At 45.2% G+C, this 12,876-nt stretch overlaps 1 protein-coding gene across 1 annotated transcript in view; it reads left to right on the top strand.

Annotated features, from left to right (window-relative positions):
* The window catches only part of COL27A1 (collagen type XXVII alpha 1 chain), a 154,331-nt gene that overhangs the window by 19,394 nt on the left and 122,061 nt on the right, over window positions 1-12,876 (top strand). Inside the window, exons 4-6 of the mRNA XM_067309369.1 lie at window positions 640-693; window positions 5,463-5,516; window positions 7,552-7,605. Of these exons, the coding sequence (XP_067165470.1) occupies window positions 640-693; window positions 5,463-5,516; window positions 7,552-7,605 (162 nt within the window). The remainder of the gene's footprint in view (window positions 1-639; window positions 694-5,462; window positions 5,517-7,551; window positions 7,606-12,876) is intronic.

Raw genomic sequence — 12,876 nt, 5'->3', positions numbered from 1 at the left:
GACGCATGCCATCCTCTGTAAAGGTAGGTAGGAAATGGTAGCTAAGTTTCACGCACTCCAGTGTCCTTGCTTTAAAAGCCGTATTGGTTGCCAGCGTGGGAGCTCTGAAGAGTCATTCGAGGGAGGAAAGCAGATGGCGAGAGGCCCATAGGCTCGGGGCCCCATGTGAGCTGCAGATCAAGGCGGTTGTCACTTTAGGCCACCTGAGCCTGGCTTGGGCACACCAGAGAAACCACTGTCACAGAGCAGGTTCAGGCAGTGGGATGGCTGCTTTAAAGGCTTTGCTTGAATTTTGCACTGCTGGGCAGGAGGAGGAGATGACTGCACTTGCAAGGAAGATGTTTCATTCCGTCTTGCAAGCTGCTCATGTCCTGTACCTAACAGGAGGCAATACACTAACGCAGGGAGCTTGCTTGCTTTCTAGGCACTAGTTAATCCCTGGTTCTGGCTCATTTAGAAGGCTGCCTAATGAGGGTCTGGTTAAAGTTGTACCCCTGCTGGGGGTGCAGAGTGCTAGCATGGAGTTAGCTAGGTCTGGCTATATCACAACCTGAGGCTTTCTGCAGCTCCACTGGTTGTGACTAACACAGATAACTACCGACTCCTTTTGACTCTGTTTTGTTTATTGTGTTTTTTTAGGGTCCTCCTGGTCCTCATGGAAACCCTGGCTCACCTGGACCCCCCGGCCTGAAAGTAAGTATTAATTGGCATGAGGAGCTTTTGTCGTCTTGTTTCAGAGGATGTCACACTGGGGAAAGTGCAGCCTTTTTCATGCTGCTCTGTAGAAAATGAAGAGTAGCTGAAACCATTTACCCCCTCCCTTCTGCTCACACACAGACCCTGCAGCAGCACAGCAAAAGCCTTTTCCTGTGCCAGTGAGAGACCCTGCTGTGTGTCTTGGTTCTTGGTTCTCCCTAATTTCAAAGGCTGCCTAATTAGGATCCTACTTAAGCTTTGCCTCTGCCAGGGAGTAAATTGCTGTGTTGAGACCAGGGCAGTGGAATCCTCCCACTCTAAAGTCTCACCAAGTCCTGATTTGCCTTTACTTTCTTATTCCTCTTCTCTGATTGTGCAGCCTGCTCAGTTGGCTTTGCATCCACACTGCTGCAGGCAGCAGTCTGGGGAGCGCTGCAGCACCCCACTTCTTTCTCTGTCTTCCTCCTCCTGAAATAGTCTCTCCTTCCTTCTCCAGAGTTTCTTGATATCCTGAACTCGAAAAGTCCTTCCAAACTGATCCCACTGTTTCCTTGTAGATGTCTTTGTCTCTCTCTGCATGCGATCTCATATGTATGGTTTTGTGTTAGCTAGAGACTGCGAAGCTCCTGGGAAATTGGTGTAGATTTTTGAGTGTTCATTTAAAAACAAGTAGGTTTAGATATTATAGTGCTTATATGAGCCCAAAGAATAGTGGGGAGTGGTTGTGAGGGGCAGTGCTTTATTGAGATTTTCACTAACGACAGGAAAGCTGTAGGATATCTCAGCCAAACACAGAGAAGGTGCAAGCAGGAGTCCTTTCTTTTCATGATCTCATCAGTAGGCAGAAATGTTATGAACACAATTGATACTCTGGGAAAAAGATCCTGGAAACCTGGCATGCTGCCTCTATGTGATTAAAAATTAGGCACTGGAGACGTGCTGGTGAACAGCAGCTGTTTTAAATTCTAAAGCATAGTTATACAGCCTGAAAAGTGAGGCTGTAAAAGTTCTACATCTTAGCGTTCTGCATTTATTCTCCATCAATGACTTCCAGATCACACTAGTTGAGTTTTACAAGTCAAATCAAACCCCTTTTATCTAACTCCAGCCCTGCAAATTCAGCCTGGTCCAATCTGTAGACTCAAGCTATGTTTCTGTGTTATGGGATTTTTTTTTTTTTTTATCTTTAGCCCAATACCTTGTCAGAAACCATCATTTGACTGTAAAGCTGTATTGACTTACCCTTCTGGTAGAAATAAAAACTTCCTGCAAGTGCTTTTTCTCCATCCTGCTGGGCACTTTATCTGGCAGCAGAAAGCTCTCAGTGGGCTGGGCGTAACTCCCCTCTCCAGCAGGAAGGGCCTGCTATGCCATGATAGCATGATCTTTGTGTAAGAAGAACTACATGTTAGATATCTCTTAAATTCCTCTGGTTTGCCCTTTCAGAACGCATGTGCCAGATCCCAGAGCTTTGACTTCCATCCCTCTCTTCATTTCTCTAGTGTTATGCCAGTCCCAGAAGCTGGGTTTCACCAAAAATTCACCCTCCTACATTTTAAATGCCTCTGTCCTCCAGGCTTGACAAGCATACGCCCACACCTGGGACCTGACATCTCCTTAGCATGCACAGCCATGGCTGAAGTTACAGACTTCTGAAAGTTCAACCCAGATGATCAGGCAAAGCAACCCCAACCAGAACCTCTCCTGTTGAGGGTCATTCAAGTGGCAACGGGCTGCTAGACTAGGCCTTCCCTAGATAGCTCTTAATACTGTGGAAAAAACAAGTAATCCGAGAAAGGAAACTGAACTTTCCCAGATAGATACAGCTTGGAAACAATGACTAACACCAAGTCATTGTCTCTTAGAAACTAAACCAGAAGCACAACTCTTATCAGCTGAATTAACGGAGCACTGGTAAGATCAGGCAATCAACTACACAATTGATTGCCCGATCTTACAAGTGCTCCATTAATTCGGCGTACAAGAGATCTGATACTGCAGTGCAGCCGGCAGCAATATGCGCATTTGTGTTTGTTCACGTCTTTTATCCAGTTGTACTGCATTAGTGAGCACTAGCGTTGTGTTGTCAGACTGTCTCATTTCTGAATCTCTCCTGCGCAGAGAGTCCACCTTATTCTCATCACTGGAGCTGAGCACTTGCAAGTCCTTGGACTTAACTGGTCTTTTGCACAGAGTTGTGTATAGCTCTTGAGCCAAATTCCTGCTGATCTCTTTGGGCGCAGTTCCATTGACTTCAGTGGCGTTCCACCCACTCGCACCACCCGAGAATTTAGCCCATCGTGCTTTTCCCAGCAATTTATAATGTGCAACTGCTTAAAGGGGCCTTCTTGCCACTTTTTGCATTTTGTCTGTTGTCCTTGGCAGTTGCAAAATTACTATTGCATCTAGTTTGTGAAGATTATGATTATATTAGACAAGCTCTTAATCTGATGTAGACACGCGTTGGAGTAGGGACCCTGCTGGCTGACTGACCTGTAAGCTGATGGAGGGGTAGGAGGGATGTTCTTGCTGGTGACTAGATGTAGCTCTGCGGATGACCTGATAGTGTTTGGGATTGGGAGGAGAGTTAGCTGTCAAGCAGGGTGAGTTTTCCAAAGCTGTTACAAGAGTTGAGTTTGCATTCTCTCATCTGGAGGCTTTTGGCCTCAGTCTTTAGTATGTTTTGCTTAGGTAGCTGCTCTGGATAAATCTCCCTTATTATAGTGCTAGGGAGAGTTGACTTTTCCTCCAGACGTATGGTTTGGCTCCAAGATCATTGGTGTTTAAAACACTTAGCAGGATTGCAAAGCTGATGTGTTTAAACTGCACATCTTTAGACTTCTTTCAGATAGGGGAAAAAATGGAAGAAAACAGTCTCTTCCTTTACAAGAGGAAGCAATGTGGTTGGTTTGATGGGGTGGGAAAGTGAGGGACTTGTGGGCAAGGTGCCGAGGCTTAGCAATGGCCGAGGCTTAGGGTAATTCTCATGTTGCGGTTGCTGCAAGAGAAGAGTTGGGCAGTTAACCTGCACTCTCAGCCCTCAGCATCCAGATGTCTGTTCTCTCTGGCTCTGATGCTGTATTGCTGATTAATCTTGGGGAAGCGTGATCCTGCTGTGGCTGAGGTCCCCACCTGTATCATGATCACTACCATGATGCGAGGCACAGTCTTTGCTAATGTGTTTTGGGGCTTCCCAGTGAAAAAATGTGAGAGACTTCTGTTCGTTTACATAGCTTGGTGTCATTGTGCTGAGCAGATGGCAAGATTTATGGAGGGTGGTGGGTGTCTACCTGCAGCAGTAAATTGATTTTGCAGTATAGAAATGAATACCCTGCAATCCTGAGACTGCTCTGATCTGTTCCAAGCAGTCCTAGCACCCACAGACTGCTCTGAAGCTCAGAGTGGGAGAATTGCTCTGATAACAGCTGCATGCAAAGCAAGATTATCTGCATGACTTCATTTACTGTTTGGAAACCAGACAGTCTTCATTCAGAATTTGTACAGACACATCTGCCTTGAATCAGCAGTGCTCCCTACAGTCCATAGCCAAGTAGTCTCGCTCCCTGAACCTTGCAGCTTGTGGTGGATGGTGGAGGAGAAGGGCAGATTTACATTCGGTGTAAGGTGGGAAGTACATGTCAAATGTAGCTGTGTAGTTGCAGCGAGGCTGCATGGAAAAGCTGCTCAGCTAGTTATAACCAGACCTTTGTGCTGCTAAGGAGAAATGCCAGTTAATAAATACTATTACTCCTTTGTTAGGGTCTCACCTTCCCTCCAAGCACTTCAAAGCACTTGACAACCATTAATTAACCCTCAGAACCGTCCTGTGCTTGGGTGGTTAGTTTTGAATCCCAGGTTGCTGACGTGGCACACAGAGGTTGTGACTTGTTTATGATCCCGGGGGTGTTAAAAGGCCAGTGCCAATGTCAGCATGTCTGTGTCCTAGCAATACAGGCCTAGTAATACAGACCTAAAGTTCTTTACGTGGTAAGCTTTACCTCTCCCCTTCCCAAAGAATCTGGCATGTTTCAAATCTCTTCTCCTTTTTCCTATTTCTATATCAAACCCTGTTTGGTGCGCACACCACCTTTTAAGATTTTAAACTGGGACTTCCAAAGGAATCTACTGGAATTAGGTGTTCAAATGCTGCTGAAATTCCATCCTGTGTTTGTCGAAAGATCACAGTCTTAAATTGTGATTTTTCTTGCCATAGTTGTTAACAGGGAAAATAAAGAATACAGCCACTTAAGATAAAGTGTGTCTCTTTCTTCTGCCAGCTTGAAAGCCTCACAATTGCTCTGGCTGTTGCTAACATCTAATTAGTGTGACTTTCTCTCCGGTTTCATTTGTTCCCCACAATTAAAGAAAGCAACAGCATCTAGCAAGTTGTTAAACAGGTCGGTTTAGCCACAGCAGTAGGCTTGCTAGTTATTTTTGTGTTGGTAGTTTGTAGACAAGAAAGAAATCAGAGCTGTCTAGTCTAATAATTATCAAAAGTCATGGCATTGCCTTCTTCCAGATATCCTTTTTTAGTCAATTTAATATTGTCAAATGTAATTTAAAAATCTTAATCAGCAGCAAATAGGCACCGAAACCAGCCCCAGCAAAGCAGAGCTATGCCCAAGAACTTTAATACATTTGAGATATGGGGGCAAGACAAAGATGAAACAAAATGTTTTTCTAATTTGGAGGCTTGGCCAAAGCAAGATCACATCTGTGAGTTGAGTCCTTGGATTACGTAATTAATTTAAATTTTTCATTTCCAGGGTCAGAAAGGTGATCCTGGACTGTCGCCTGGAAAAGCTCGCAACGGACCTAAGGTAAGAAGTTCCCACAGGCATCAAGAGCCCATTGCACTAAACCCTGAGCATACACATGGAAGGAGTCCATACTCCAGCCACAGGCATGACAGGTACTCAAGTAGACAGTGGGCTAAAAATTAAGACCAAGACCCTGGACTCAGGACTAAAGAGAGTTAGCTAAAGTATTGACCACAGTGCACTGAAATGTCTGCTGCCACAGCTTCTTGTCATCAGTGTTTATCCATCTTATGTGTGATCTGCAGTCCATACTTAAGTCCTTGCTGACACAAGTATACAGCTACTTAAGGCAGGTATTTAAGCTAGCAGATACACATATGTATAAGAGATAGCCACACCTTGCTGGGTCTGGGGATGCACATGTGAAAAGGGGTAATCCCAGTCTAAGCAATAAAAGCCTTGAAAGCAAAGGAAATGGCGTTTCCACTGAGGAGCTGGGATACAGTGATGTGCCTCATGTCACGTACGCAGTCCTCAGCAGACCATCGCTCTGATGGCAGCCTTGCTGTCTGGCTGGAGGAGAAAGGGGAGCTCCTCAGACCCTTGCACTGCAAACGCGTCAACCTCGTTGTGTGCTAACGAGAGGCCTTTCCACCAAGGTCTACTCAAATCGGCCCAAACCACATACACTGGAAAGTGTGGCCTTGTTTTTAGATTTAGCAATTGTTAAAGATTAGAGTTCTCCTGCTAATTCTTTTCAATAAATTACAGCCCACATTTTTGCTGTTTCACAGCTGAATGATTTTTACTGAGGCAACAGGCCTCACATAAATCTAGAAATGCATAGAAGAGCAATCAGAGCTTCACAACATCTACCTCAGTTAGTTCTTTCAGTGGTGCCTGCACAAAACTTCATAACTCATGTCCAGGGCAAGAAGCCTGGATCTCTTCCTTTCATCATGAGCCTTGCTAGAAATGCACAACTAATAGAAAGCATCAGCCATGAAGAAACTAGGCCCTTAGTTTGAAACCAGATGTGTTAATGAAGTACAGCAAGCCGCACAAATGCGGGATGGATGATGACACTAGAAAACATTGAGATGGCTAAGTTTGAAACAGTACTTTTAACTTAACAGCACGAGATGCTGTTTGAAATTTCTGGTACTGCACTGGAATGGCATCACATGGAAGTCATCCACTCACACAATCTGGAACAACTTTCTTGCAAGCATGCTCAGTGTAAGAAAGGGAGAGATCCAGATCACTTTTAGCTCATGTTAACAAGGCTTTGTTTCTGTTAGCAGTAATAGAAACAAGGAGTTTCTGGCAGGAGTTTGGAGGGATGCCTAATTCTCAACCTAGTTACTCCGAATGCATTTTCAGTAAGCAGGCACAGCAACTTGTGTTTAAAAACCCTAACGGTTTTTTGATCCTAATCAGAGGAGGCCAAAGTGGGCTTGTCCGAAAGGATTGGATGTTGGAGAGGTCTCACACCAAAGTGCTTCACCATTCCTATGATGATCTGGGTATGCCATTTGGGATGGGATGTAATCCCTTTCCAGAAGTACACTGAAAAATACCTCCCACAAGCAGCCTGCAAAAGTTCAGTCCATATACTGTGTAGGCAGGTTGAATAATTATACAGTCAGGGCCATCCGAACTGGAGCTGCGGACTGAGCCAATGCAGTAGCAGAATATGAGCACAGTCACAGGATTTGGCAGGAGGTACCTGTTGTTCTTGTTGCATTTAAAAGCTAGTATTTTCCTGCCTTGGCCAGTTAAATGCCCACCGAAAGGCAAATGAAGCATGTGACTGAATGAGATCATTGAAAAGAAGGCATTCATTCTGCTGGTGAAAAGCTGGACTCCAGCAGCAGCTGCCATTAATTAACCGGGCTTATTATTTATATGAGCCAGTTAATAGAGATGATGTTTAAATCTATGCTTCTTTTCCAGTCAATTACTGAAGAACTGTGATTAGAACCAGAAGTATCAGTAGTTGGGTACTACCATAGGCAAAATAATTTAAATAACACTATACTAGGCATAGAGAAAATACTGCTGCAAATTAATATGATTTGCTTGCTTCCTACAGGGAGATGTGGGCTTACCTGGTTTGACTGGCTTCCCTGGACCACCTGGTCGAAAGGTAAGAATATGTCCTTTTCTACCAAATTAGGTTGGTATTTTTGTTTTAAAATGTGCTTCTCTAACTCTTGCAGTTGCAAGAATTCTGAGTACTTCCTAAAAGATTTAATTAAGCCCTAATACCCAGCAAAGATATCTTATCCCTATTCCAGAAGTGTGTAAACTGCAGCACAGGGCTGAAACAACATCCTAAAGGCTGTACTAGCCAGACCGTATGAGAACGTTGAATGAAACTCTGGATCCACATTTCTGATCTTTCTTTCTCAAATCTATGTCCCCTTGTACTGCATCATCCCTTTGCACCCTGACACTGATTCTTCATCAGGAAGCTGAGTTTAAGTCTGGTTCAGCTAATATGGTAGGTAAACGGACCTAAAACCTGCATCGGCACTCAGAGGTTGGATTCAGGACTCGTTTAGACACTCCAAGGAAAGCCTGACTGTCTCTCCTGATGCACACGTTTCAGAGAAACTGTCTGCAGTCCTTTCCCCTTTTTTTGCCTAGAGACTGACAGCATCAGTCAGGTTTTGCTTTATTTGCTTCCATATTGATGTTTCAGCAACACTAATGTCACCAGAAACATACCTGTGCCTAAGAGAGGATGAGTAGGGACAGAGCACAAGATCCATCACTGCCTTTGTGTTGCAGCAGTGTGTGTGTGTGAATGGAAGGATAAGCAGGGGCAGAGCACAAGATGATCACAGCCTTTGTGTTGCAGCAGCGTATGTGTTGATGAATGGAAGTACGCACAGCAATATCTTAGCTATCCACAGCTTGAGCTCATGTCCTCTGAGGACTCTTCTGTTGATCTTCCATTTCCAGTCTGTGTTGGTAGGCTGGTTTGTTTCTTCTGGAGGCTGGGCCTGTTACATGTAGTTGGGAGCTGTTTGATGGTTGATGTGAAATGGGCTCAGTGGACATCAATCCCCTACACTGTCAACAACTATTGACATGGCAAAGCTGAGCAGTTAAAATTGCCATCTTGTTTTAATCACTTCATCAGTCAATGTGCCGTTGAAGATGTACTGTTCCTCAGGCCAGTTGCCTGCACACAGACACCTACTCAGGTATGCTTTACGGCTCTGGGGAGAGAAGGAAGCTGTGGGGATTGAAAGAAATTCTCCTTCTCCATGATTGTGTGTTGTATGCTTTATATTGGAATCAAACTGCCAAGAGGAAGGTCTGCGTTCATTTTCTATGCCCAAGGTTGGTCATGCTTGAGGTGCCATGTGGAGCTAGGAGCAATACAGTGATTAGTTAATGGTCTTTTGCTGTCACAAGCAAGCTGTAACATGGATGGTCTAAAGAATATCATTTTCTTAGTGTAACAGCTTATGAAACAAAATGCTGCAGTTTTGATCAGCAAAATGCAATATCAGGAGAGCAAGGCCTCATGCTGGAAAAAATAAAGAAGGAATAGGAGATTGAACAAACATTGCTGAGTCCAGCACATGGCTTTCACACCTGATCTCAGTTCCCCCAGGACAGGGCAGAGGCTTCTGTTTCTTCAAGTAATGAGCAAATTGGATGCTGAAGTTTTTCCTTTTTCCTTTGGTGTAGCTTAAAAAAAACCACCTCACAGTAGCACTAGCCTGGCAGTGTTTTGGTGCAGCCTGGCTTTTATTAGTGTCCTGCATCAGAAAAAAAAATTTACAGCTGTTGGAAAAATGTTTGGAAAAATCTTTTTTTTATCTGGATTCCCTTCTGGCATCCTCCCATTGAAAATATGCTGGTGTTTGGCTGAAGATGGGCAACAACCTCTTGGCTACAAGAGAACAGCAAAGCCTTAGAAATGGACATAACAAAATTTCCCACTCATCCCATGGAGGGACTGTGAAAAGAGCTCCGCGGGCTTTCACCTGAAAAGTCCATTTAGAGACTTTCAGATAGGCAGAAGTTTTCCTCAGGGGAAAATGAAACACTTTTCCCCCTGAAGGAAGCAACTGTGTCAGCAGCATGAGCTGAAGCCACAACCAAGTGACACATGGTTTTGGATAGTATGGTTCACACCACAGCGTCTGCCTGTGTTATGAATGCACAGGCCTTTGCTCTTTTAAGTTTTTGGAGAGTCTGACCTCAGAGCACCCACCAAGTCATTTTGCCTGTGCCCAACTATGGGTGTATGAAACAGCTATTTAAGCAGCACATAGTAATGCCATGGAGGCCCAGTCCAAAAAGATGTAATGCTCATCCACTCCACGTGGAGTGAATGTTGCTTTAGCTGAACTGCAGTTCTCAGGAACAGTGGCAGGACTCGGTTGTCTGCTCTGCCCTTCCTCCTCGTGCCTAGGAGGTATCTGTGGGCTTTGGCTTTTGGCTGTGGGCTACAGGCTATAGCTGCCCTCCAGAGAGATCTCAGCAGAGCGCTGAGCTGTTGCTCCCAGTCTCAAGTGCTGCTGAGAGAATGGCTGTGGCAGAGTGCAAGACTGAACAGGATGGCAGAAGTGAGAGAGTAAAAAGCTTGACGGAAACCACACAGGGAGTAAAGGCAGAGCTGGGACTAGGTCAGGGTTTCAGAACGCATCCTATCATGCAGACCACACTCACTGGCCTCTTTACTTTTCCTATCAAAGTACAGGATGGTCCTTTTTAGCTTGGATAGCGTGAATTATAAATATCATCACAGATGAGCAAATCCTTCACTGGAGTGCAATTTCCTTTCTAAATCACGGCTCTTTGTGTCGAACACCCTGTAATCATCAGGAAGTGTTTGGATAAAAGAGCAAATGCAGTTGTTTTCATACCCTCTGCCCTGTCATTTTAGTGCTATTTGAAGAGGATTGCAGCAGGTAAACACTTTCACATTCCAGCCAACTTTATCACACACAAGCTGTTTCATTTTCTCCTCACTATGATTAACCTGAGACAGACATAACTGCAGGATAATTTGAAAAAACACACGTTCCAGGCTCCCTAGAGCTTGCTATAAATAGTGAGGAGGGTATTTAATGGGATGCAAAAGTAGTAGAGTGTCTACATATTTAGCTTAAGAGGTATTCACTTACCATTATAGCGATAGCAAGGCAATGCTTGGTGCAGACATTAGCTCTGGCGTGTTTTTAGGGTCTCAAGGGGCTATAGTCTAGCCACCTGCTTTAGGTAGACAGCACAGGCTTGAAACTCCCATCTCACAGGAACCCGATCTGAGCAGAATGATTGAGAGCAGCCAAGCTAGGCACCTCTTTCATATCAGTGGAGGGAGCGAGACACCTCTGGGCGTGTGTCTGGGATACAGCTAGGTGCCCCAGCTGCCTGGAAACAAGGGTGATTCCTGCTCCAGGCTGTGCCGGAGGAGCTGGGCAGAGCCGCCAGTGGGAAACCCCATGGGCTCCATGCTAAATCCCAGGTGTGTCTGGTTGCTCAAAGCTCAAGGCTGTTTCTGTTGGCACCTCTCTCTAGCGGGGGCGAGATGGGGGCCGGAACAGATGCTCTGTGTCTGCCCAGCGCCCTGCTGGTCTGAGCTCCAGGGACGGGCGATACAGACACTGGGCCTTCCGCACTCGGGAGCGTTTGCTCTTTTCAGAGCACCTTCACCATCAGGCCAGGCACCCAGCCAAGGGGAGCATCCCCCCTGCTTTCTGCTGAAGTGCTGGTAGCAAAATCATCTTCTGGGTTAGCCACCACCTTCTTGGAGCGTGCAGCTCCATCAGAAGACAGGGCTGTGATACGTGAGCAAGGTTGAGCAGCAGAAAATGGGTGAAGAGGGAATTGATGTTTTTCCAGGCCAAAATGTCTGAAATAATGAGCAAGGAGGAATGCAAAGGGGAGAGCGGGTAATAGCCAGGATGGCTGAGAGCACTGCGTACCTCCGCCAGCGAAGGCTTAGGCTGCAGGTCTAGAATAGCCCATGGGAAGAATAAAAAAGCAGTTAAGCAGAGGTGTGGACTTGGGAGCAGAAACAGTCCTGGGTTCATCTGGCGAGTGAAGCGAAAGGCCAGGTCCTTGGCCAGCGGAGAGCTGGGTTATGGCTTCCAGCGCAGGGGGATGCTCCCCAGTGCGCTTCATGGACAGGCGGTGCGTGTTGGGAGCCCCATGTTAAGACAGGGCAAGTAGTAGAGACTGAGCTACAATTAGCAATCGTAACCCATCCTGAAACCATCTTATTTCTGTAGTATTTGTGCGAGGATTGTTGCTTGTTTACTCTTTCTCTCCATTTGTTTCAAGTTACATTTTTCAGCTCTTTCAGTCTCACTAATAGCCCAGCTAAACAGTCATCTCTGTAACTGAATGTGATCTTCTAATCTGCTCTGACTCCGCTGGATGGAAACAAGTTTATTTTAAATAGCTGAAGCAACATAATAAAGGGAGAGAGGAAAAAAAAATCTGAAGTGCTTGCCACTTGCAGGCTTTACTCAGTGTTCAAAGAGAGCTCTAGGTAAATCCTGGAGAAAGTGTACTCTCTTAAAATGCGCATTGACCAGTCTGCAGTGGAACAGGCTAGTTTTGTCCTGTCCCAGGGTCTGTGTCTCAAAAAAAGATACTGAAAAATTGAAGCAGATTTACGAAAGACCTGTGAGAATGGTTTGAAGCCTGCAGCGCTTGCCAGCTAGAAGGATTAAGAAACTCATTCTAATTAATTCAGCAGAGAGCAGGTTAAGAGACAGCTTGCTCACCATTTTAGGTAGCTTCATAATAAAGGACTCTGGATCTTGTCATACTTTGTAATAATTAGATTAGAAAAACTGGAAGCTAGACAGATTCAAGCTAGAAACAAAGCAAAAGCTTCCTGTGACGGTAGGTGGTTACTGTGGTGTTTCCTGTGGCATTTCAAGTTTTAAAGTCAAAGTTAGCACTCTCTGAAATGTAACTGACCCGTGTCATGCAGGGCTTGGTGTAGGAATTGCTGGATGAAATTATACGAATCCTGTTAGTCAGAAGACTACCCAGAAATGATCGGTTCTTTCACCATGGACTCGCGATCTATGGTTGAAATCCAGGCTTTTCTGAAGCCAGTGGTGAAAGTCCCCCTCACTTGCCCAAAGCCAACATTTTACCCTACAAGTCTGCAGTTTTCTAGGGATTAAAGAAAGTCTAAATGTGTAGATTACAAATATCAGCTCTTCATGTAGACACAGTTCTCTAAGGCTGTTCTAGGAGCAAGTCCATCCCAAGTAACCATCAGGACCAAACTGCGACTGGTGCAGTCTGCTGTCACACCACATCGCAGCAGGCCTGGGTACATCAGCAGGACTCACCCCCGGGGTGAGGCAAACAAAAATTAGGATGTGGAAAGTTCGTGTGGTTGTGTAGTCCTATCCCGTATCTGAAGACC

Source organism: Apteryx mantelli, chromosome 21 (genome assembly GCF_036417845.1).
Source record: "Apteryx mantelli isolate bAptMan1 chromosome 21, bAptMan1.hap1, whole genome shotgun sequence".
In the NCBI taxonomy this organism is placed as follows: domain Eukaryota; kingdom Metazoa; phylum Chordata; class Aves; order Apterygiformes; family Apterygidae; genus Apteryx; species Apteryx mantelli.
The sequence above is the reverse complement of the archived record's forward strand: the minus strand, read 5'-3'. Positions and strand labels throughout refer to the sequence as shown.